This window comes from Schistocerca piceifrons, chromosome 2 (assembly GCF_021461385.2).
Source record: "Schistocerca piceifrons isolate TAMUIC-IGC-003096 chromosome 2, iqSchPice1.1, whole genome shotgun sequence".
Taxonomy (NCBI): Eukaryota; Metazoa; Arthropoda; class Insecta; order Orthoptera; family Acrididae; genus Schistocerca; species Schistocerca piceifrons.
In genome coordinates this window covers 529,924,098-529,948,683 of record NC_060139.1, presented here as the reverse complement: position 1 = coordinate 529,948,683, position 24,586 = coordinate 529,924,098, and the positions used below count along the sequence as shown (strand labels likewise).

At 40.2% G+C, this 24,586-nt stretch overlaps 1 protein-coding gene across 1 annotated transcript; it reads right to left on the bottom strand.

The window, feature by feature from the left end:
- Window positions 1–5,596: 5,596 nt before the first annotated feature.
- LOC124777528 lies at window positions 5,597–22,594 on the bottom strand. Its single transcript, XM_047252974.1, has 3 exons — window positions 22,526–22,594; window positions 13,610–13,837; window positions 5,597–6,013 (listed from the first exon to the last, which is right to left on the bottom strand). The coding sequence occupies exons 1-3, from the start codon at window positions 22,551–22,553 to the stop codon at window positions 5,952–5,954; spliced, it is 318 nt and encodes a 105-aa protein (XP_047108930.1). The 5' UTR covers window positions 22,554–22,594; the 3' UTR covers window positions 5,597–5,951.
- Between the last annotated feature and the right edge of the window lie 1,992 nt (window positions 22,595–24,586).

Below are 24,586 nucleotides of genomic sequence, written 5' to 3'. Positions count from 1 at the left end.
GGAAACAACAATTACTGCATTATGTCCCAAAGGGGGCAACTTTCGGAGATGAAACTGCCCCTGATCCACGAACTGAAGTACGAAACCCATTCCGATTGTGATCAGTTGTCAGTAGAAAAGGATGTTCCCTATGATGCTAGTGATTCCGAAAGTGATGATAATCTGGTTGAGTGTCCAACTGGCGACCAAAACACGCAAGCAACTGACTGTAGTGTCGCTGAAGTCGATGGTGTTCAACTAACAAGTAGTGATACACAGGAGGAGGAAAGCTACATGTACGATTCTGACAGTAATTGTTAGAGGAGGACGAAGAAATCCAAGAGATATATAGGGGGACCGCTGATTTTTAGCACCTTGTAAAAAGGAAGATAGCAAAAACGGGCTCCGGTCAGAGACTGATGAAGCTGAAAGCAGTAGTTATAATGAATTTATCTTTCCTCCAGGGGTAATCGATGCTGTAGGCAGTATTTACCTGTGTACAGCCAAAGAAAGTAAATTCGCGTTAATTGAAGAAGAAGTTATCGAAACACCACAAAAGTTAGGTTAAACATCTCTCTAAATAGAAAGCGATGAGGATGAGGTACTTAAAAGAGATGTACAAAGAAGGGAGTAAGTAATTCATAGCAGTGACGCAATATTGATAAATCGCAATCGCAATAAGATACAATCCGACCTTTATGAAAGTCGGAAACGTGATGGTACGCATTTCTCCTCCTTACACGAGGCATCACAACAACGTTTCACCAGGCAACGCCTGTCAACTGCTGATTGTGTATGAGAAATCGGTTGGAAACTTTCGTCATGTCAGCACGTTGTAGGTGTCGCCACCGGCGCCAACCTTGTGTGAATGCTCTGAAAAGCTAATCATTTGCATATCACAGCATCTTCTTCATGTCGGTTAAATTACACGTCTGTAGCACGTCATCTTCCTAGTGTAGCAATTTTAATGGGCAGTGGTGTACATTTCATAAAGACAATAGGAATACGCGTGATTTCGTACGAGAATTATTTAATACTACGAATCGGTCACACGTGGAACCAGCGGATTCAGTCACATGACGGCGGCCATATTTGTGTTGGCGGCAGTGCTGACAGTGTGCTTGTTATCTTTACGGACTTTCAGCGAAAACTAAAATATTAAATTCGTTTCCATAGCGCTTACTATTTGCAGTTTTCTCTTGAAAGTGGCAGGAGTACTTCTGTAGAAATATTAAGGCTTGTCAAAGATGTCTCCCGCCTGTATTTCTGTAAGTTTTTTGAAGATTGTATACGCTGGGATACACTAAGGTCCGATACTGCATTCATTTTGACGAATGGAGAAGATACAAAAATGCAGACGTCTATAATAAGATGGTGGCCGAGTTAGAGGGATATAAAATGTAGACTGGCAATGGCAAGACAATTGTCTTCGAAGGAGAGAAATATGTTAATATCGACTATAAATGTTCGGAGTGTAGCCGTGTATGGAAGTGAAACATGGACAATAAACTGTTTAGACAAGCAAGTGACACTAATCATTAAAATGAGGTGCAACAGAATAATGCCGAAGATTAGATTGCTACATCACATAACTGTTAAAAGGCGCTGAATAGAACGTCGGAGAAAAGAAAATAGTGGTCTGAGCCTGAGTGGTAAAGGGATCAGTTAAAACGACTCATTCTGAGACCTAAAGAGGCTTGGAGAGCTCCTTCATACCGTAACGTAAACAACAAAAACTCCCACTAAACAACACTCTTGTTTTGTAGTCGATTGTAATTTCAGTAATGGTTACTGCATACTCTTGTTGGCTAACTTTCTTAATCAATATACAGGGAGACAAATAAATGCCAGCATGCGAATCTTTCACCAGATTCCAATCAAATATTTATCTCTCTAAATAAGATTGAGTGCGTTTAGAAAACACATAACGGGTAAAAACGACTAGATATCAACAATGTCACATCTTGTAGGGCATTGGAATATAAAGAGGACTGTGTCATCCCACATAACCGTGCCGGGTCTAGCAGGTCACTGAGTAGTCCGATGAAACATCAAACCTACACTCCCATGGAGCCGTTGATCAAATCCACGTCAGGTTTCTTTTACATTTTTTGGCTTCCCGTTCCCTAGCTCTCGTAGTTTGTAAGTTGTGCATCATTTCAACACAGGACAATGACCTATAAAATGATAGTGGCCTATGGCATGATAGTGGGATCCATTAACCTGGGTGTATGTGTCTACTGACTCCTGAGTGGACAACCATGGCTATTCCTGTCAAGTTTATGTAGGACAGCTTCCCGATGAAACGCACAAAAGATAAATATCTTAATATGTTTTTGATGCTGAGACTTTCCGATCAAAAGGCTGGTGTTGCACGAGCGTATGCTACATAGTGTCACAGAAGACGCCATGTTGATGAGAATGGCTATAGTCACCTGAAGCACAGCCTTCTGGGAAACGGGTAAACGTCGTATACAAGTAATGCACAGTGGTCGTCCAAGGACAAAACCTACCCCTACAGATAACGCAATTCTTGAAACCATTCTGCTAAATCACCAGAAGCAGTTCCAGATATGTGAAAAACTGGTTTTTGAAGTGATGCACAACGACCTGTTTCTGTATCATAACAAACTAATTCAGCACCAATGGCCAGATGACCGAAATGGAAGAGTGTAGTTATTTGAATGGATGCAGCACCAAGTGAAAGATATTGGCCATTTTAAAAGTAACGTGGGATGGACTGACGAATCTAGCTTCACTTGTGAAGTTATTTTCAACTCACATCAATCATTATTGATTGGAAAACAACCTGCATGTTAACATGACATTTCACAACCGTCCTGTAGCGCTCAGGGGTTGTCGGAACGACACAGAGGTACGGTTTGGTAGAGAGGAGTGACTTACGCATAAGAATGCAGAGAAAAACCTGAAATTGTCTCGTTGACTTCATTGGATCGAAGTTAAACAGCAGGCCTCTCACTGATCCCAGTGATGGAGCCACGTGGCGTCCATGTGTAGATCAGCACCAATACCAACGGTGGAACCTGCTGCATCGGCATCCGGCCACCCAGCGGTTCAGACGTAGCGCTCTTGCTCAAGTCACGGCTAAGGGGTCACCGCATGTTTCGGCTGCATAGGTAGCCTGGGACGTGTCTGGCTGCTCCCTCAAGCACAACTTGTGGACCCCACGTACAGCGCCGGAGGGAAAATAACTGGCCGTCATCATCGTAGTAAGCCTTAGCAGCCAGGGCATTTTCTTGAGAGACCGCAGATTGCTCTTCACCCAGGAGGTCGCTAGTTGGTGCCCCCGACCCGCCCCAGCGAATGGCAGCTTGCAGTCCGCCGGACGATATCACCCAGAGAGCGGAGGGTGGAGGCCATCTCGTTCCTCGCGCCGGTGCAGCTCCTAGGTGCGAAACATCTACTGCGTGTCCGTGCAGCGGAGTATGGTATTAGTTTCAGCGGGTCGGTTGGCCGCCGAAATTCATCGCCAGATTGTCAGCGACGTTGGCGTGCAATTTAAACCATTGTTATTCACTCGGATTTCAAAACATGGACATAGTGGCGGCACAACTACCCCCCACTTGAACCTGCGGGCTTGACCCCTGACGTATTTCCTCTGGAGGTGACAAGTGGAGTGCTCTTTGATTTTTACAACTTTAGGTTCCCTCAGCCCTCTTTGGTCCCTATACACAGTTCATTAGGTGCGCTTCAATCTACAAAGTATCGGTTATTCACCGCAGGTCAGTTCCCTGTGCTGCCCTGATGTCATCACACTTGTATACAGTGCTCGTCGTGCCTTGCATTCCCTCCCAAGTGCTACGTCGTATACATGCGTCCTAGAGGAGCTTGCTAAATATCAACGTCACCCGCGATAGCCATCCGATATGATTTTCGGTTCCTTAACTACTACCTTCCGGCCATTGCTGCATGAAATATAGAAAATTCTCCAAATACCACCCCCGCACATGGCTTGTGTTCGTGATGCAGCAACATAAATCTACAGGCTAAAATGGTCGAAGAAGTGCTGTTGATTCCTTACCTATTACTGGACAATTTTCATGTGCCTTGCGTCGCTATTTCCTTTGCAGTACATTCCACGATGCATTTTAAAGGTTTCTCTTTGTGTTCACTTACACATTAGCTTTCGGATCGAAGATACACTGCCATACTTTGGAATACAAGCACTACCAGGGAAATGAATCGGTCATGGATTTTCGATGTTCTGGACTCCACTGGAGTTTAATTTGGTGTATGAGTGTGTGACTGGAGGGGGGAGGTAAACTTAACAAAAGTTGATGCAGACGCGTTGTGAAGGGTCCAGCAACGTATGATCCAGCTAGATGCGAAGTCTTTGCAAAAACAAGGTAGTTGAATACCTTTCCCAAAAATGAAACTTGTTTGTGTGTCTACGTTCCAGCACTGTGAAGACACGCCTGGGCGATGGATGTCTAGAATGGAATTATAATGTGTAACATAATGTGCAATTTAGTGTCCCCTACGTATTGCTTTTTTTGGACCTCATTGGATACCGACGATGTTATTGTGTGCACTATTAATTTCAAATGTTTTTAATTATCTCATGGACAGAGCAAAGCAGACGTTTTACATGTAAGAAGTTTATGTTATGTCTTAATGTTTAAGTAAAGACAGAAAGAAAAACACAACAACCCCAATTGGAGGTGTCAACTGGATACTGTTTGATGCTTTAACTGATAAAGAATGTTTGGCGCAAACTGAACTTGAACATCATTGAGTCTGAGTCTCCGATTCCCACAGCATTCTCTCATCTCACTGAGCTAATGGGAGACCTCCACCTCAGCGCAGAATTAGTGCCACTTGCTCTTAGCCTCGCTGCATGCAGTAACAGCATTACCAGAGCCTCACTTTCTGAATAGCATTTCTGTTAACCAGTGAGTCACCTAAGGTTAAGTAGATACACTTTTGTATTGAACTGTGTTGAGCAATGAAATGCCGACCGAGACGTGCAGCAATTTTTCTTCATTTTGTTTGCTGTTGGCTACCGCTATCAAGCAAATTATGAGATTTTTGGCCATTTGGGATTTACATTTAATTTTAGTACTGAACAGAATAAATTATAATGTATGGTTTCCTTAACCCAACTGATAACGATTTTCTTACCTGCCTAGATATATCTTTCTGTTTTTTGATATAACACTATTTTGTAGCATTCCATTTGCATCATGCTTTTTTTCTTGGATTTAAAAAGCTTTATAAGTTTTCACATATAAAAATTCGGAGTCATTACTTTGAGCACGCACTTGCGCTTAAGCTTCAATCGAGAAGATCTAGTAATTGAGACGTTACACGGTCACTTCTACTACATCGATAATTTGAACCCGCATCTTGGCGTGATATTTCAAAGTTTTCTTTGCATAATAGCTTGCAATAAGTCCATGTAGGACCGTGAGATATGACGCCATTTCCTCTAGATTACAAATGTTTCACGTATTTACCAGGCCAGGTAAGGCGAAGCCGTGGCGTCAGTCGTAAGTCTTTGCTGTGGCCGCCGGTGTCCTCGTGGCAGTATGTTAAGTTTGGAACTGGATATTGGCATTATAGAAGGTCAGAGCGAATAATGGATGAAATGCATTGATGTTATTAATAATAAGCCTCTGTTTTTCAGTATTTACGTGAACCTGTAGATAGAGAAATATCTTGTGCTTTTTAAATATAACAGTTGACGTTATGAAACTGCACTTATATTGCGTCAGCATACAACTATTACCGAAACAACACAAAGATGAAAAGAATACAAATGTGATGTTTTAACAATAATCTTTACATTAATGAGATATACAGCATGTCGTAAAGTAATCAGAAAGTTCTGACGCTCTTGCAGTTTCTTGGCTCTTCTGTAAACAGCAGATGTCTTCAGTGAGCAGGCCAGCCATTTTTGTCTTCACTCCCTCGCAGACGATTCAAGCTGAGCCAACGGACTCGCAATACTCCTAGTTCCTGGGACAATCTGACAGGTATGGTTTACACTGACTCTTTGGTTTCACCACGTAAACTGCAAGGAATAGAAATATGTTTTAATAGAGGTAGGAAGTATAAAAATAGCATAGCAGTTTAAATTTACTAGTGATAAAACAACTGAAACTCTTCGCCTTTTACAGGCAGCATGAATCTCATTCCCAGCATTGTGACAACATTATGTTATGGTTGTGAATCAGAGATAATGTGGGGTTCCGCCAGTAATTATCTCTGTCCTACATTTTACGAAGACATGCTTAATAGGCGGAGAATGTTATTATAAATGCCGTAATAATGTCACAACCGTTGTAACTGCTGCCAAGTGTGCTGTGTCACTGAGCTCCTTTCGTTATTGGTACTATAGCAGACCGTTGGAAGATTGAAAACGCGAGTAAACCTAACTTATAGCGTATTTCGAAAGTTGAGGATGTCACTAGAACCAAGTTCCTCTAGGGGCGTAATCCTCTTGGAAGATTGAAAACGCGAGTAAACCTAACTTATAGCGTATTTCGAAAGTTGAGGATGTCACTAGAACCAAGTTCCTCTAGGGGCGTAATCCTCTTGGAAGATTGAAAACGCGAGTAAACCTAACTTATAGCGTATTTCGAAAGTTGAGGATGTCACTAGAACCAAGTTCCTCTAGGGGCGTAATCCTCCTGCCGTGTGAAGCATTCAGTAAGCAACACATGTATCCTGTGACGCGCCAGATGACGATAACCTCAGGGACCTCGGTTTCGTTTGCTGGGAACTCATCTGGCGATATCTGAGTTTGTGATTTGGGAATGGTCAGAACTGCCCGTCTCCAGTAACCGTAAAAATAGTCTTCTTAACAGCGATGACAGCTACTGCAACAAAATTTACACTCTTGTCAATTTGATAAACAAGAATGTTATGTAAGTACTAATACTTATCATAAAGAAAGGACTGAATGAATGAATACTATATGATACTAAACAGAAACTTTAAGTAAAGAATTCAAGAAATTATTATTTACGAAGTTTAAATCCAGACTATAAACTGACCAAAGATAAGATTTATCCTAGGAGAAAGCTGTAGCCACATCAAGCTGTAAGTTAGGTGTGACTACAATTTAATTCGGCAATGGAAATGTTAATTTCACTTCTCTCTTGAACTGTTGCAATAGAAGTATGCATGTTTACGGTTGGAAGTCAGACGTCGGACTGAAGTAAATCATGTTTACCGTTTGGACAGATAACGGGATAGTTGATTGCTGATTTGTGATGGGACTTAGCCTTCATGATACTTAATAGTCACGAACATCAAAGGACACAGAATGAGACTGATCGCGACATAAACTCAATTATTCGACTTGAGTAGGCAACAGACAAACGCAATCACGGAAAACTTAGAATTGAGCCGTGTTGTCAGAAGCTATCGTCAAAGTCAGAATTGCCGATGCTAACAGACCCAGTTCTCTGAATGAAAAATCGGTGAGTGTGTTCAGTGTAGGGACAGATGATTATGAAGAACAATATCTTTGAATCCAACATTAATTCTTCGAGTGGCGTACATCATTTAATGGATATTTGAAGTGCATTTTTGGAAATGACTGATACTTCGGATATCATAAAAGTGAGAAGTGATTTAGTGACATTTTAACTGTAAACAGCAATAAGTTTACACGGAAGTACGACGCATTCTTAACATTGCTCAACGGTATGTTATCTCTATAATTACATCGTGTATGGGCGCTGATGACCACGCCGTGTAGCGCCCGAAAACCTCAAACCACACACACATCGTGTAGTTGCTGAATACGTGACGTAGCGTCGCCTTCTCGACGGAATGACAATTAACAACGCAATTTCCTCGCAAAACTGGTACAACCATCACCATCGAGCCGAGACAAAGCGAGACGTCACAGAGTACAGTTCATTCGCTGTGAACTAACGAAAGAGATTTTGAATTCAAGACACTTACTGAGAAAACATTCTCGATGACAAAGTACTATGTATTTGGAAAAAATTATTTGTAGAGAATTTCGTCTTTGTACGAAACCTCTGAAGTGTCAAACCATGCTGCTCAAGATGTATGTGCGAATATTGCCTGTTATGTTTGATAGTATCACGGCCGCTGTAAGACCCAGTCGCCAATCGAATATCACTTATTTCTTACAAACCATTCCTGTAATTTTTTTTAGGGGGGGGAGGGGCATTTCGAGTTCCTTGGTGTATTTAATCACGAATGGTACTTGTTCCATGCCATCAATGCGTTGCAACTGTCTGTCCAGTGTTCTATGTGTTTAGCCGTGGGTGCTTTACGATGGAGGTTACTGAGATCAATAAGTAAATGAACTTGTGTTTTTTGCATCGTACTGAAGATTTATCCCACTTGGAGGTGAAGCATCATCTGCTAGGATCTTGCTTATAAACATAAATTCTCCTATCAGTCGAATGTTCTCATATTGTTGTCCGCATAATATTGATCAAATATTTTTACTCGCATTGCATCTCGCTAAAATGATAGTAGCTTTTCCCTCAGCTACGTAGCTGCAGAACGTTAAGGGGACGCTGGCGCACGACACCCACATTCGTGACATCAATAGACATATCATGAAGGATAGATTCTTCTACTCTAAAGGAATAGTGTCAACCGTAATGGAGAATGGTGACCACCTAGGGGAATGGTAGCTACTTTCAGCTAAGTTAGTCAGTTAGCAGTTAATGATTGACGAAAAACAAGAGACAAGGAATAGTTAAACTTTTTTATAAATCATGTGTCAGGCGACAGTTAATGACGAGATGAGTGTGAACATATACATGTGTGGGGTGAAATGTTATGAGGAAAATTAAATGACGAGACAGTACAGAGAGTAATTTAATGAAAAACTTGTTACAATTTTTGGAAACACTGGTTACTAAACACGTGAGTGCTTAAAGAGTATTATTAATAATTGACAGTTGAAAATACAGAGGTGTTTGTTTCTTAACTTCTCTCTCTCTTTGTGTGTGTGTGTGTGTGTGTGTGTGTGTGTGTGTGTGTGTGTGTTTATGTGTGATTGTGTGTGTGTGTGTGTGTGTGTGTGTGTGTGTTTATGTGTGTTCGTTTTGATGTTCAAAGTTCCCAAAGTTTTTTAACTCACATGTGCAGCAATTAACGGACACATTTGAAAATTTCAAAGAATCTGTGACGTTTCGGGCAATCATATTTTGTTTAAAGTAATTATGTGTGTCGAAAATGAACCTATGTGTTTGTCACGGTATACATCCATTCTCTTCCTTTGGTCCTAGTGAACACCCGACTCCTTTCATTGTCAGGGGGTTCACGAGTTGGGTGCTAGCCAAGATCGCCAGTCATCAGTTGCTGTAACTTCTGTGTGTGCCTAAACCAGTATTATTGGGCTGCCAGTGAGGTATATTGCATGACACACACTCCTGGTGCATTTTATAGAACCAGCGGTTCCCATGATAATAAAACTGTGTTCGTTTCTGAAAATAGCAGTTTTCTCTGCTTTTGAGTCTGCGGGAAGGGATAAAAATACTCAAACGAAAGATCGGAGGCAGACAGTTCTCCCGTTTAAGCATCTCTGAGAGAATAAAGCAGGAAACATTAGACAATTTTTGTAGTAATATAAGATTCGTTTGATAACGAGTCAGTGTTCTATATATCTAAAGGTCTTAATAGCTCTGATGGTCCACTTAAATGAACGAGTAAGAAATACACTCTTTACGTCTACATGAAAATAACACACCAAGTATGAAACATATGAAGAAGTATGAAAAATTGAGTACGTCGAATACAAGTCGACCTGCACTAAACTAAATACATGATTCATGTTAAAATGTGGTGGCATGGTGAAATATAACAAACATACACAGAGAAAAATTGCAGAAAGAATGACTATAAGGCGGGACATAAGTTCCTGGAGTTGAAGAGAAAACAGCCTGAGACCGCACTAATTAATGCGTCGCTGTGTGTTTTTTGATAGTCAGTTCTCCAGTAGATGCTGCGCCAATAGAAGGCCTCACATACCCTCCCAGCTGCTAAATTGACAGCCATTCTCCTAAAAGCCGCCTCCGTTTTCGTAGTACTCAACCACTAACAAGACGTCGTCTCCCTAAATCCACAAAGACATGGTTTTGAAAGGCACTAACTGCGCATTTGGGCTCTTTAAAACAGATGTCATCACTTCGCCTGAAGGTGATGGAGACTCATCCCATCGAAACGTTGCTATGGGACGACGACACTACTCGGCTGACAACTCGTGAAGACTTCATATATAGATGTCAACACACTCCTCATCCTATCAATTTATGCACCAACTGGTATTCAGGGATACCAGCTGTATCATGCTGTTACATGACATGTACTAAACCAAAGTTTTAGGATCTGCGTTAGCCTATTGTTCAATTACATGTATATGGAATTATAATGAGTGATTTTTTCCATCGTGTATAAACTCTAGGGATTCATCGAATAGAAGATTAGGGAACAGAAAATTCCAATGAATTTATTATCGGATATGCATGGTTTCCAAGCTAGAGCCCTTTTATTGAATCGTACATTGTTGCAGAGACTGCGGTCTAGTAACAGCTTTACCACGCAGCCACAGTTACCATATGCATGGTTTTCTCCTAAAGGGCGGTACTGTTCTTCATACGTCATGATATAGCACCCTCTCATGCAACAGTAATTAGTAATTTTATGTCCGATTCACTTTCACCTTATGGTGGACGTGATACGGCGTTGTACACAATGGTTCCGTATTCGAATCGAGAGAAGGCGGACATGGTATTTACTTACGGAGAGGCAAATGACAACGGGCGGCGGGCAACGACGTTGTATCAGGAGACCTATTCCTGCCGACAACAACCACAGAATTCTTTGTTTGGAAAGGGTGTTTCGCCGTTAGGGTGACACAGATTCGTTTCAGGTAGCAGGAAATCAAGAAGGACGTACCCGAAATTTTCGAACATCAGACTTGGAGGAAAATGTGATTAATACTGTGGAAGGCGACCGCTGTGTCAGTACCAGGCAGTGTCCCCCCCCTCTCCCCCCCTTCCTCATCCGGCACTGTAAAGGATAAGCCATACGACCTTGTGGAACATTATCCATAACAACAATCCTGATCACTTACAGCGTGTGCACGGCTTACAAGCTACAAAATTTCCACATCGGTGGCAGTTTAGTAACTGGTTCCTTCAGCAGGCAACAACGACTGCGGGATATGTGTCATCCATCCAATTCATAGATGAGGCCACCTTCACGGCGAGTGGTATCTTCAACTTTCAAAACAATCATCTGTCGGACAGTATACATAACCTTCAAGGAATGGTGATAGCGAATCATCAGCATCGATTCAGCTGGGATGTGTTTGCTGGGATAACTGGCCACCGTATTTTGGGACCAGTCTTCCTTCCATATCACCTAATAGGCCGGAACTCTCTAAGGATCTCTTGGATGACTTTCCTCCCGTGCTGGAAGATGAGCCTTTGATGATTCAAAGCGTTATGTGGTTCCCACATGATGGTGTTTCAGCTCACTTAACCGTTAACATCCGTACACATCTCAGACGTGTGTTCCCTGGTCGATGGGTCGATCGAGGCGTTCCAGCTGCAGGCCCTGCTCGTTGATTGGTTTACAACCTGTGCGATTTCTGGTTATCGGACCATCTCAAATGTATAACGTATACACAGCCCATTCCAAACATGGAGACACTGGACCAGCGTATTCATGCTGCCTTTGACACTGTTCGGATGCGACCTGGCCGATGACAACTTGTGAGACAGAACATGCTACGGCGCGTACATGCATGCGTTGATGGCACATGTAAACAATGTTCAGCACATACTGTAACAGTGGCTGCCTGGTATAGCGCGTATTAGTTCGCATTCTCTGTAACAACGTATAATTGACAAACGATCATTTGCAAGGAAACAACGGAAAGCACTTCCGGACAAAAGTTCTTTAGATCTTATTTGTTCCTCATCGGCTCATAGATCCAATACGTTGGAAAATATCACCCTGTAGAAACACTGAATGAATCCGGTACCGTTATCCACTCACTCAGGATGAAGAGTGTGGAGAGCGCAAGATGACCAAATTGTTAATTGTTTTGAGAGAGACCAAAAGTTTGTAGAGGTGAGACCTTTCATTTTCCACAACTCTAGAAGATCCATATTTTGTTAGAGTTTGAAAAATTATTCTCTTGAAATTGCGCCAATGTTACTCTGCACGATCCCCGTGAAGTTATCGACATTGTGCGAGATGCGAAGCAACCTTCTCTTTATTAATCGTCCGCAATAGTATTGCACCTGGGACTGGGGTGTTTAGATCGGTCCAACGTGAGTTTTAATCGTGACATTTTGCTAGGACACGATGAATAATTTCACAATATAAGTACAGCTCTCCTGAAAGCTTCGATAGAAATTGCATTTTCCTTGACCACTGTTCCTGATGACTGCAATGTATCAGCCTGCTTGCAACAGTGGCCACGAAAAGCCAAGCTAAATAATGTCGTGGTTGTATAGTAACAAACTTACTATACATTTAGATTTTACCGCTTTTTTTCTAGACATTTCCGTCTAAAATTCATTATTTAACTTTCATGTAACCGCTACTCCCGTGGTAACCAACACGAATGCAGGCACAATTTCTAACTCAGTGGAAATCTTAAGTAGTACTACGACAACGCCACTTCCCTATCCTTTTTTCGAGATACTTCTGTGTGCCCTAAGTAACGAGCTTTTACCAGGTTCTTGTTTCAGACTTTACTGACTCCTAATTGAAATGTAATGTATGCTGCTGTTTATAAATGCCTGAAATTTCGGACATTTTTTGCAATCGTTATACGGTTAATAACTAGTACATTTTTCATCGTCCGTAAGTAGCATATTTCGATCTGATATTACATTGTAGATATGTAACTGACTGAATAAGTGTGTGCCCTAATTTAATGCTAGCATGATGTTTCCGATAAGTTGTAATCTAGAACGTTCTCTTATCATTGCCCAATTCACCTAATTCTTCGTCACTACGTCAACGCGTCGCTAAATTTTAAACTTTTCTAAGCTTAGAAGCCTATTTCTACTTGTTCCTAAGCGTATGACGGGTATTGTTTGTAAACACAAACCCACTTTTCGGCCTTCTACAGAGAACGATGAAAAGTGTACGTTGCCTATCGATTTATAGTGTTTAACTTAGTATATGTGTGTACAACGCTGCCAATACATTCACTGTGAAAATTAACTACACGCTATGGACCGCGGCACTTGTGGCAGCTTACGTCACCTGTTCAAATATCTTTTCGTAAAATTTTGAAATTGTAGCCCAATTCGAACTTGATGTCGCGTTACATGACATAATCCCCGTAAAAGAATTCAGAGGTGTGTAGAAGTTAAAAACATGCAGCAGTCTTACCGGAAAAGAAAGTTAGTGTAAAAGGTAGACTAAATATGCGTAGCAAATTGCTCTGAATGGTTTTGGTGCAGAATCATGAAAAGTTGCAATTTCGTAATTTCGGTGAGGTAAGGGTAGTCACTGATCCTTGATAATTTGGTTTCATTCATGTCTTCACATTGAAGGAAGAATCGTTGGCACAATATGATGCAAAACAATCTGGTGTTTTATTGTCAAATATGCACAGAAAATAGAGGTATTTGAATTAACTTACCTTTCGGTAGCTGGTTGTAGCAAGAATACAGCTTCAGCGAATTAGCATACAAGTAGAACTTGTTGTCTGCTGCGACACAAATGGTATCGTCGTCATCTTCTGTGTAAGACGACCTCCCCAGAAATCTACTCTCAGCCGTGATATTGCCGGTGCTTAGTTCCTCATTTCCGATGCTGGCGGTGGTCGACTCTTCTGGTTGTCCGTGGACCTCCGCCACTGCTAGCAGTGCTGTAAAAATCGATGAACGTAATTGCAGATCGCTATTTCGTCTCATGGCTGTTAGTGCAGCTCTCCCACTTACGACTTTGACACTACTGTATGCTATAAGTGCACCGTCTGCTAGCGTGACAATACTGAGGTATAGTGCAACTCTACTGACCCCTACCACGAACCCTTCCACTTGCTAACATATCTCCACCGTTTGGTAATGATACTGATTTTGTCTCATAGTGTGACTCTGAGTTTGATAGTCTGTTCGACGTACATGAAAACCATGTGACTACATTCAGTGAAGCCACAGTAAGGGAATACCGGATATTTGTGACATTTATGAAGAATATATGAAGACGTACTGCATCGCAATACGAGAGCATGCACACTTGGGTGAAAATACAACAGGTAGGACGGAAATTTTACCACTAATTTGTAATTATTATTAATTATCATTAAATTATAATATTTACTCATGTTTACGTGAATTCTGATACGTTGAACTCTATAGTGAACCGTAATTATTTACGAACTGGGGAATATTGTGTGTTTAATCGATGACAGGGGACGTTTTTACTGACTGTCCCAGCTTAATAAATAAATTGGAAATTACTAACACTAATATACACAATCCCGCAAACTTTATTGCATTTGATAGTCTTTGTTATTTCGTTTCATTCTCAAGCAATAATCGTAGGATGACAATGTGAGTTATTTCACTGTCCGAAAAAATATCAGTTCATTGTAGAATTAGCATCTTGACGTTTGCTACATCAATTCTTCAGGAGACTAACATTTTTTACCACTTTTAAATACTTATTTTAATGCGTCCTGTATTTGCTTACATTCGCTTTACTCGGAGATGCTTCGCTAAAATTTGGGCAAAGATAGTTTTTCGACGTGGTAAGAAAGCAGGCATGAACCGCTCGACCCTACAATATCAACCGAATTATCCAAAGAGCGCTCAAATGTGATAAGTGCCTAACATCATCCCATGGATTATTTGAACTACATAAGAGTAGTACCAATACATCGCAGCATATACGTCACGCTAATCGTTAGTAACTTCAACTATCATACGATAATTGCGTTTGGCACAGGAGACACGTGGCCTAGGAAAAATCTGGCAGTTGAAATCCGTTCGACGAAAGCAGAATACTCCTGCCACTCCAGCTGGGAGCAACAATGGCATAAGTGCAGTACTACGATTGCCCCGAGTAATTTATCCCTTGTAATGAGTGTACCCCACTAAAATTACATACTTTCATTGAATAATGCTAAATGCTCTCCTGGCTATAAGCTAAATGCTGTAACTGGAAATCGCTACCCATAAGGTTGGTAATGGAATCCAATCTGTCCGCCTAACACACCACACGGTAATTGGCTATGATGCATATAACAGAAAGATTGGTCATTTCTTGAACAGTCCGCTCGTCCCAGAAAATAAAAAAGAAAGAATCAACAGTGACATAGACACTACGTTCATGTCGGACAAGTTCTCGCAGTTAATTTCTAACTCCAATATACAAATGCAGTTGTCTTTCAAGTTCTTGTCGGATTGTTATTATCTCACAAATAAATTGACAATATTAGTACTTTCCTCACTTATGTTTGGAAATGTTTCCCTTTCTAGTAAGGTTCTGCCCCACTAAGAGTTAGCCAGATATTTGACTGAAAAAGCTGGGCTCTTCATTGGTTCTGACATCAAACAGCCCGAATATTCTATGATGGAGGCATCAGAGATCTTTCACTATCTACGTTAAGTCCAAGATACTAGTACATACATGGATCTGTCACAGAAATGTGACCACCGCCTTTGTTCGGCATCAGCACGAGATAACCACTCAATGACGGTAGGGTGCAACATTAACAGTGGAAGCTATATAAAGCGCGTCGGGGAGCCGCGGGGGACAGTAGAATCGTTGTCATAAAACAAAAGCGAAGGTATTTATCTGACGTCCAAATGGGTATGATTATTGCCTTTCGGACCAAGGGTGGATGCACGCTTCAGTTTGTAAACTGTTCACGTGTCGGCCTGCTGAAAGTGTACTGTGCATGGCAAAACTGCACGATCCAAAATCGCCGCCATGACCAGTGGGGCAGCATGGCCCATAGATGACAGGAGTAGAAGACAGCTGCGCAGATGTGCACGGATGAACAGGCATGCAACAGTTGAGGAAAAGACGCCCCAGGTGAACCAAGGGGTTACCAACAGTGTCTGCTCAACAATCATTAAGCGAAGATTGCTGTTTACCGGCGTCCACAGCAGGTCCCAGATTCGAACGCTCACGCTGTTCATCGGCGACGAAGCCTTCAATATTCACTCCAATACCTGAACTGGACCTGTTTTGAATGGCCGTTTTAGGCGAAAAACGTTTTATGCTCGATCGGGTATAAGGCGGGTGGCGCGTACTGTGTGAAACGTCTCAATGCAAAGAACCTGTAATGAGTGAGGAAGTGTTATGGTCTGGGAATGTACTCGTGTCGGTGATTCTTCATAATAGATGTTATAATTGATCTAAACTAGTATGCGTTTGTGCTTTGGGACCCTGTCTACCCCTCCATAGAGTTTAATGTTCTTCGGCACAGTGGCATCTACCAAGAAGACAATGCATCCTCTCGCTGTTGGATCTGTAGTTTGCTCTTAACATGACTGGATATGTTTCCGTCTGTTCTTTGGAATGAGATCTCAATATGGTAACTTTAGGGCTCTTGTACTTCTCTTTATACTCTGTGATCAAGAAATGTGTTTCCAGTAATTGCAGTTTGGTTTTATTATGCAATTGGTTTGTTGGATACCTGTTGCTAGTTTCACTACGTAGTTATCTGTAAAGAATATAAGAGTTTTGTCATTGTACTCGCTTTCTTCCATAGCGTTTATTATGTGGCCCCTATTTTGCTTTCTAATTGTTACATGATTCTCCCTCTGTTTTATTTGTTCATATTACGTATTGTTTAACATTGTTTTTTATTTGCATGCTCGTACTTATCTTTTACCTTTCTTTAATCCCTTTGATAGTAGTTTGTTTAGTTAGTGATTAGTAGCGCATTTTACATTGCTGTTCATTATTGCAATACGTCTTACGTTTGTAAGCCCCTCCAATAATATTTAAAGAAACATTTGAAATGTGACGCATGAGAAAAATTATCTATCAACGAAGAACGTGACGTCTTATGTTACAATTCAATATACAGAAACAAACACTGTGAATGCAGTGTTAAGCACGAGTCAGTCTCTACATTGTGAAGGCGGAATGATATGCGTAAGAAGATGTTCAAAAATACTATCCTAGAATAGCAAAACCTACATTGCAAGATTTATACTTTCTGTCTTTTTAGTTGCAGTGAGAACATAAACAGGGGACCACATGGGAAAAATCGTTTAATATCACACACGCACACAAATGATCTAAAAATTTTGTTGCTACAACACAGAAGAGTGAAAAAAATGCGGAAACTATTGTCCTAAGTTAGCAAAACGTAATTAATGTAGTATCTTTTTTGTTCTATAAATAAAGCTGCAGTCCTCTTTTCACCATTCCTACAAGAGGTGTTGTGTGCGCATTGCAGTATGTATCACATCTTAGCCTTATGCTTCTTTACTTCTCAAGTGTAAAAGGATTGCAACACCAGTCATTAACTCTCAAAATGCATATAGCTATTAAATGAAAGAGCTATTCGATTAAAACTGGTGCCATAGGCTGGTTTTGTATGAGACCGTTCTGGACAATATTTCTGACAAATTCCATAAGCTCATTTCATTCCATTTCTGACAAATACCTCCAGCATTTTAGTTACAGAAGCGACTAATAGGGAAATCTCTTAGATGATCTGCGAACAGATCAAAGTTCGCGAATCAATTATTATCATTGGGCTGATACAAATTCAACGGCTTCTGGTGTCAAAAGAATGTTAATGAAGATAGGAAAGCATTCGAGCTCAGCGGAAATATCAGCAATTTAGCTGCAGTGTATTTTAGCTGTCAAGATCGAATGTTCAGCTCCTTTAATGATGTGGGTGTGCAGCACGAAATGGTAAATTCTATGAGTATTTGCAAACGGCATCTTAGACCTGTATGTGCCGAAAAAGGTTCCATAGAAATGCAAAGGCCCGCCACAGTTCGAATGATACGTTACTAAGTTTCTGTTAAAACAATAAGAGCTTCATACACGTTTAAAAGACTTCGGAGCTTTGTTAAAAGCAAATCCCGAAAGATGCCATGAAATTTAAATTAAACAGTCACTAACCCATCTGACAAAAAATCTTTAGATGTATTGTTACAGTATATACATCTACTTCACTTATTAAGTCACTCTTTGTCCGTACTGTCGCCCTCGCCACAAATCAAGGAGAGGAGGTCGAAGTACTGATTTCGCTATTCTGAAACTGATTCACCACAGAATTAGGTTTCGTTGAATTGTCTCAAATGATCCACCTAGTCAACATTCACGTATTTGATAGAGCAATATAAACTAATATCACTCTGTAGTGGAAAGGTATCTGGATGTGAGAAAATGTCTTCAAGATCCTATACACAACTTTCTCCCCTTCCAGCAGAAGTTAATCGTAGGTCGAAAGAGCGGCAAAGCATCCCAAGCGACTCGAAAAAAGCAGACATGATTGAATGCCTAACTCGTTGTCGTTGCAGAACCCCTTTTATACCCACGGATAATGATCGTTTTGGAGGAAGGAAGTGTCCTCCGTAAGAAACCAAATTGATTCAGCAAACTAAAGTCTTATGGTATTCATCAACTCGGAATCACAGTATGGGCAATGTCGCCCACATCTAAGCCTCGTTCCTTGAATTATTCCGAACAATATTCGATATAGTTCGGAAATGTTCTTTAGTGGACAACGTACGAGAATACCGGATAGCAGGCCGCGGTGGCCAAGCGGATCTTGGTGCTTCAGTCCGGAACCACGCTACTGTTACAGTCGCAGTTGCGCATCCTGCCTCGGTCATGGATGTGTGTGATGTCCTTAGTTAATTAGATTTATGTAGTTCTTAGTTCTACTGGCTGATGACCTCAGATGTTTAGTACCATAGTGCTCAGAGCCATTTTAACCATTTTTAATACCGGATATTGGACCTGATTTATGATTTTATTCGGTAATTCACTGCAGAAATAATTCAAATGAACTCTTTTAATGGGTCAAAAGTGATAAGCCGGTCCCACATAAACACACAGAGAGAAGTAAAGAAACCAACACCTCTGTTTTTCAACTGTCAATTATTAATAATACTCTTTAAGCACTCACGTGTTTAGTAACCAATTTTTCCAAAAATTGTAACAAGTTTTTCATTAAATTAACCTCTGTACTGTCTGATCATTTAATTTTCCTCATAACGTCTCCCCCCACACATGTATATGTTCACACTCATCTCGTCATTCAGGCGCTCAGTCCGGAACCGTGCGACTGCTATGGTCGCACGTTCGAATCCTACCTCGGGCATGGATGTGTGTAATGTCCTTAGGTTAGTTAGGTTTAAGTAGTTCTAAGTTCTAGGGGACTGATGACCGCAGATGTTAAGTCCCATAGTGCTCAGACCCATTTGAACCATTTTCAAAAGTGATAGTCGGAAAGAAGCTGTGATATGTCTATAACTGTTCACAATATACACAGTGTAGAAAATGTATTCCATAGTCTGGGAGGTGGTAGTTTAAATGAAAACACAAGCGAAATATCCGGAAGACATGAGCTCTAAGATCCATACTTTTAGAGCTATGTGTACTTGGTGATACCGTAAACCGTATTCACAGTTCATGGCAAGTGCAGCGGATACCTTATTTCTAACAGGACCGGTGCGTATTTTGAACAGCTTACGAAAAACATTGTAGTTTTTTCCCTGTAATTGCCAGAAAATTGAAGCCTGCTGTTTCACAAGGAAAATACCAAACTCCATTTTGATCACAAATGGACGCCCTATGTAATAGCTTGTAAAACTACGACTCAGTGCCACAAGTATTATCCAGATACTTAATTTCACAAGTTTAAAACCATTTTTGAAACTGTATGTACTTGCGAATTCCATCGTAAATGAGATTGTAATATATGCTGGAAGAATAAATAACAAATAATTATGTCAAGTTGTAGTAAATACTCTGACAATGTCATGGATGTTATATTTGTAAGAAACATGACATACATTTCATGTCACGATAATATCGTAGGCGTAAGAATGCGCGGAGGGGTGCGTTGCGTACAATGTGCATTGTTGTACAGACGTGTGTCTTGGAGCAGAAATGACAAATTGGGCGGGAAATGGTGTTATAATAAGTGGGAAGGTATGACATAAGTGAGGGAGCACGTGTATGTGCGTAGCACATGTCCAAGAAAATATTTAGCATTAACGAAAAAAGCAGTATGGGCCAAGTTTATTCAAGCTGATCGCTAATCAAAAAGAGGCTACTGTCTATACTGAATATCATAATAAGCATTACATCGCACTGCAAGCAACTCATCGCAAAGTAAGACCCATAGAGTAGTTTTATAATTGTGGTATACGCATGCCAGTATAATAGTAGCTTTCTTGGAAAACTATAATTGTCTTGTCAAACCAATCTGTACTGACCCAACCCGTTAGCCATCAACGTAATCGTATCCTCTCATCATAACTTCCGAAAAAGTGTCAAGTGAAGGATATAGTTAAAAGAAAAAAGGATCCGTTAAATTGACCACTCATTTTCAATCAAGTGGTTATTGTAATAGAAAGCTGTAGTAGCTACGGTTCTTTATATCGTGCAGCACTGCTATGCTAACGCAGCAATCCGTTGAAACGAAAAGTGATATAAGTGCAATACACGTTTGAGTGTCAAACGTAAACTGGCTATCTTGTAGCCAAAGTAATTTTTATGATTTTATTGTGTGTTCTGTAAATGATATATCTCTACACAACATTAGTATTGGCAAGAGGTTTTTGCCCTGAAGGAAAGATTCTACGGCACTATTCGAATGGTATCAGATAAAGAATTAATTACTTCTGGTCACGACTAAATATTTTCAAAGAGACAGCATTATCGTGATTTGTGTGACGCATTAGAGTTTCTATGCAGTGTTGCTGGTCGTAGTTACATTTTTTATTAAAATTATTTGATCACTAATTAACATCTTTAGTGCTTATTTTACTCGTGTTTTTTACATCTATTTTTGCGCAGTAGCATTCTGTTTAATTACCGCATTACCTTTGTTGTCCAGTATTTGCGTGAATTCAGTGTCATTAGCTATTTACCAAATGTAGCTTTTAGTCGTTTTGGAGATGGGAAACCTTTTATTCTGATTTATAAATTCATCCAGACAACTTCCTGCAGGAAGGCTGCCGCTCGTTGCCTCCCTTTTTTTTTTTTTTTTTTTTTTTTTTTTTTTTTTTTTTACATATCTATCGTTGTTGTATACTGCAAACACTTGTGCAGTAGCGATCGGTTTGTAACTGTCTAATTTCTGTCGGTAAGCATCGATCTTCGTATTAGATGCTTTGTTCCTATTTACTGTGCAGTTTTATACTCAGGAGAGCATATGTGAGTAATGTGTTATGATACAACAAGAATGTAATGTGGTCCCACTGGTTTACTCAGTTGCTTACTGCACTCTGTTGGTGATTCGATTCAGCAAACAGCTTACTGTAGACGAGATAAGCTTCATAATTGCGAAGATTAAGAAGTGCTCATGCGAAATAAGGAACGCATTTTAAAGCCTACTGGATTCTTTTTTTTTTTTTTTTTGTTTCGACCATACAAACATCTTTCAATGCATGAAATACTTTTTTTTAACACCCTCTACGTAAATGATCCTTTGGTACCGACGGAATTTCATAAGATATTTCGCTGACGACATTGATGTCTGTAGCGAGTTTGCTACGTTAAAAGACTGCACGGAAATGGAAATCTGCAGGGGTTCGATTATTGTTTGAGGCGCTGGTAGTTGAACCTGAACCTAATTAAGAATAAAGCACTGCGCATAAACACGTGAAAAAACCCACAACACTTCATTTACACTGTTGGCGAAAATTCACTAAAACCCGGAAATACCTAGGAGTAATTGCCCGAAGAGACCTAAAGTGGAACGACCACATAAAACTGGCTGCAGGAAAAGCAGTTGCGAGTGTGAGAATTGTTGGAAACTTCTTAATGAAATGAAATTCATCCACGAAAGAGATGGTTCTCAAAGCACATTGTCTGTAGGTTGCTGTGTCCTTCTCGTCCGTCTTGAATCGATATGACTGACATGACGGAGAAGACGACGAATGATTCTTTTGTTTAGTGAGTTCGAGGGAGTTACGAATATGCTGAACAAGCTCAATCTCCTCATCGTCAAACTGATATTCCTCGACTCTAACAAGATTACTACGGGTGTACCTATAAGATTAATAAGGCTGTACCTACAATATATATATTTGTAATTGCTTGAGTCTTACTCTCAAATCATTCATACTTTTCATATAAGCAACACAAATACCTTTCGTCAACAATCTATGAACTACCATTGTTCGCGAGCAAAGGATGTGAAAAAATCGTCCTAGAACATTCCCGACCCTCTAAGGTGTTTTCCATTCCGAATTTTACGTCGCCAATTGCAGCAATAAAATGTACTTCCTCGATTGTACAAATAGCTTTTCAAACGGATCAATACATGAGAAATTATGTAAAATTGAGGTAAGAAAAAAATGTTTATCGTGAATGAAAGTTTATAAATTCTGTCAGTACTTACCAGCAACAAGCAACAGAGAAGCCTTCATTGTACTCGACAGGACTATAACAGATGTCTGCGTTATATTTTCATTTATATATGTTCAGACACCCGATGGCATCACCGAATGTTATCGCCAAGTTCCCTTCTGATTTTCCGTTCCGTGAACTCTGGTTGCAGCAACTAGCAGCAGATTGACTTTCCTTGTACTTGAAAGGACGTCTTATCGTTCGCAGTGTCTAATTATAATCAACATTACAACTGCAGCATTTAATACCACTTTTTACCATTCTGGGTCATTTAGTTAGCTTCTTTTTTCCTTTCCTTCTTTTTGCGTTGTGTGTCACTTTAATAGAGGCGAGGAAACGAAGCGACAGTGTCTACGGAAATTAACTGCCACGGCACACCAACACAGTTGAGTTGATATTTTTTCACTCGTCTTATTGGCAATACTTGTCAAATCCGCAATGCGAAGACAAATTTCTACTAAAGCGAGTTTCTAGAAATTGCTGATAATATGTTTTAGCATTAGTACAACTCAGTTTAGGCACAGGTGCGTAAGGATAATTTTTTGTCTCTCAATAAAGCCTATCTTTTAATGCAATACGGCTCGAATCCTGATGAAAGGATATGAACAGAAGTTAGTGATCGTTTATAAAGTTCATCTTGCAGTCTAAAGAGCTTTCCGTTTTGAAGTGGAAACTCTTGTGCCAAGAGGATAGTATTCCCAGGAACTCAAGCACCTAGATACTACAGTCTTGTTACCAATCTTAGAATCACATGACGGAGTGTACTCTAGAGACTACCTAAGAAGATTCCACCATCTTCTATTTTTTTATTGTTCTTAGACGTAAGGTTGTGTTTTGTGCAATATTTGTAATTTTTTCGAGATCTACACGTTTAAGTCTCGTATAATGCATTAACTCTATTTGAAATATATGGTTAATTCTTTAGTTACACACTATTATGCAAGTTATACATATATATTGCACTGGATTAAATTTGGGCGCACTCTATCGAATTGGCACGTAAAATTCTCCTCCTCAAAAAATCGTTTTGTGTGTAACGGGTAACAAACCGACGCCTTCTGTAGACACTAGCCGTCATATGAAATACAAGTTGCATTATTTGTTAGGATTCAGTCTAGCTACACAATTCCAAACGGAAATGGAAAATATTTGCTATAACTCCAGAGAAAGGCACATAAAGACTCTTAGAAAAGGCATCCTATATTAAGTATTGACGGTTACGGAATGCTGCGTCGGTCGTTCACCTTAATAAGAAATAATTTAACAAAGGACAATGTTGTGACTTGGAAAATAGGAAAACCTTTAATTTGGCAGAGAAAATTTTGTAATGCAGGAAAAAACTGGAGTACAATGAAGTGGATAAGGAATAAGAAAATATTTTAAAGATCAAGTACTCATCTGGCTAGAAACGAAAGTGTGCAAATTGTTTCGAATTACCACCTTGTCCCCTACCTTTCTGGTAGAGGGAAAGTCACCCAAGGAACGACTTATAGAGAAGGAGACGACGCGTCACATCTCACTAACACCTTCACATAGGTACACATACGTATTTAACATGAGAAATGTTTAATTGTTTTGGGTTTTAGTGTAAATGGCATATTAGTTATAATATAGTAGAGTCACGTGAAAAGATTATGTCACATTGTCCTTAGAAAAATGAAGTGAAACAAATTTTTTAATGCTTTGAACCTCACATTTTGCAATAACACATATAATGTCTGGTGGGATACCACAATCACTGGTTGTACAATGTTACTTATAATCCGTCTTGACTGCAAAATTATTTATTCACATGGATGGTTTCGGTCACCATCAGATCTGCAAATTTCGGTTACAGGAGTAACTCATCCATACACAACAACCTTCACATGCTGCGTCCTGTAACCGAAATTTGCATATCTGAAGGTGGTTCTAGAGGCACCGAAACCGTCCACGTGAATAAACATCTTTACAATCAAGACGGATTATAAGTAACATAGATTTGAACCTTGTGCACAGTGATGTTGTGGGCCATACAGAGCTAAGATAATGATCAAATTCATTTGCACTGCAC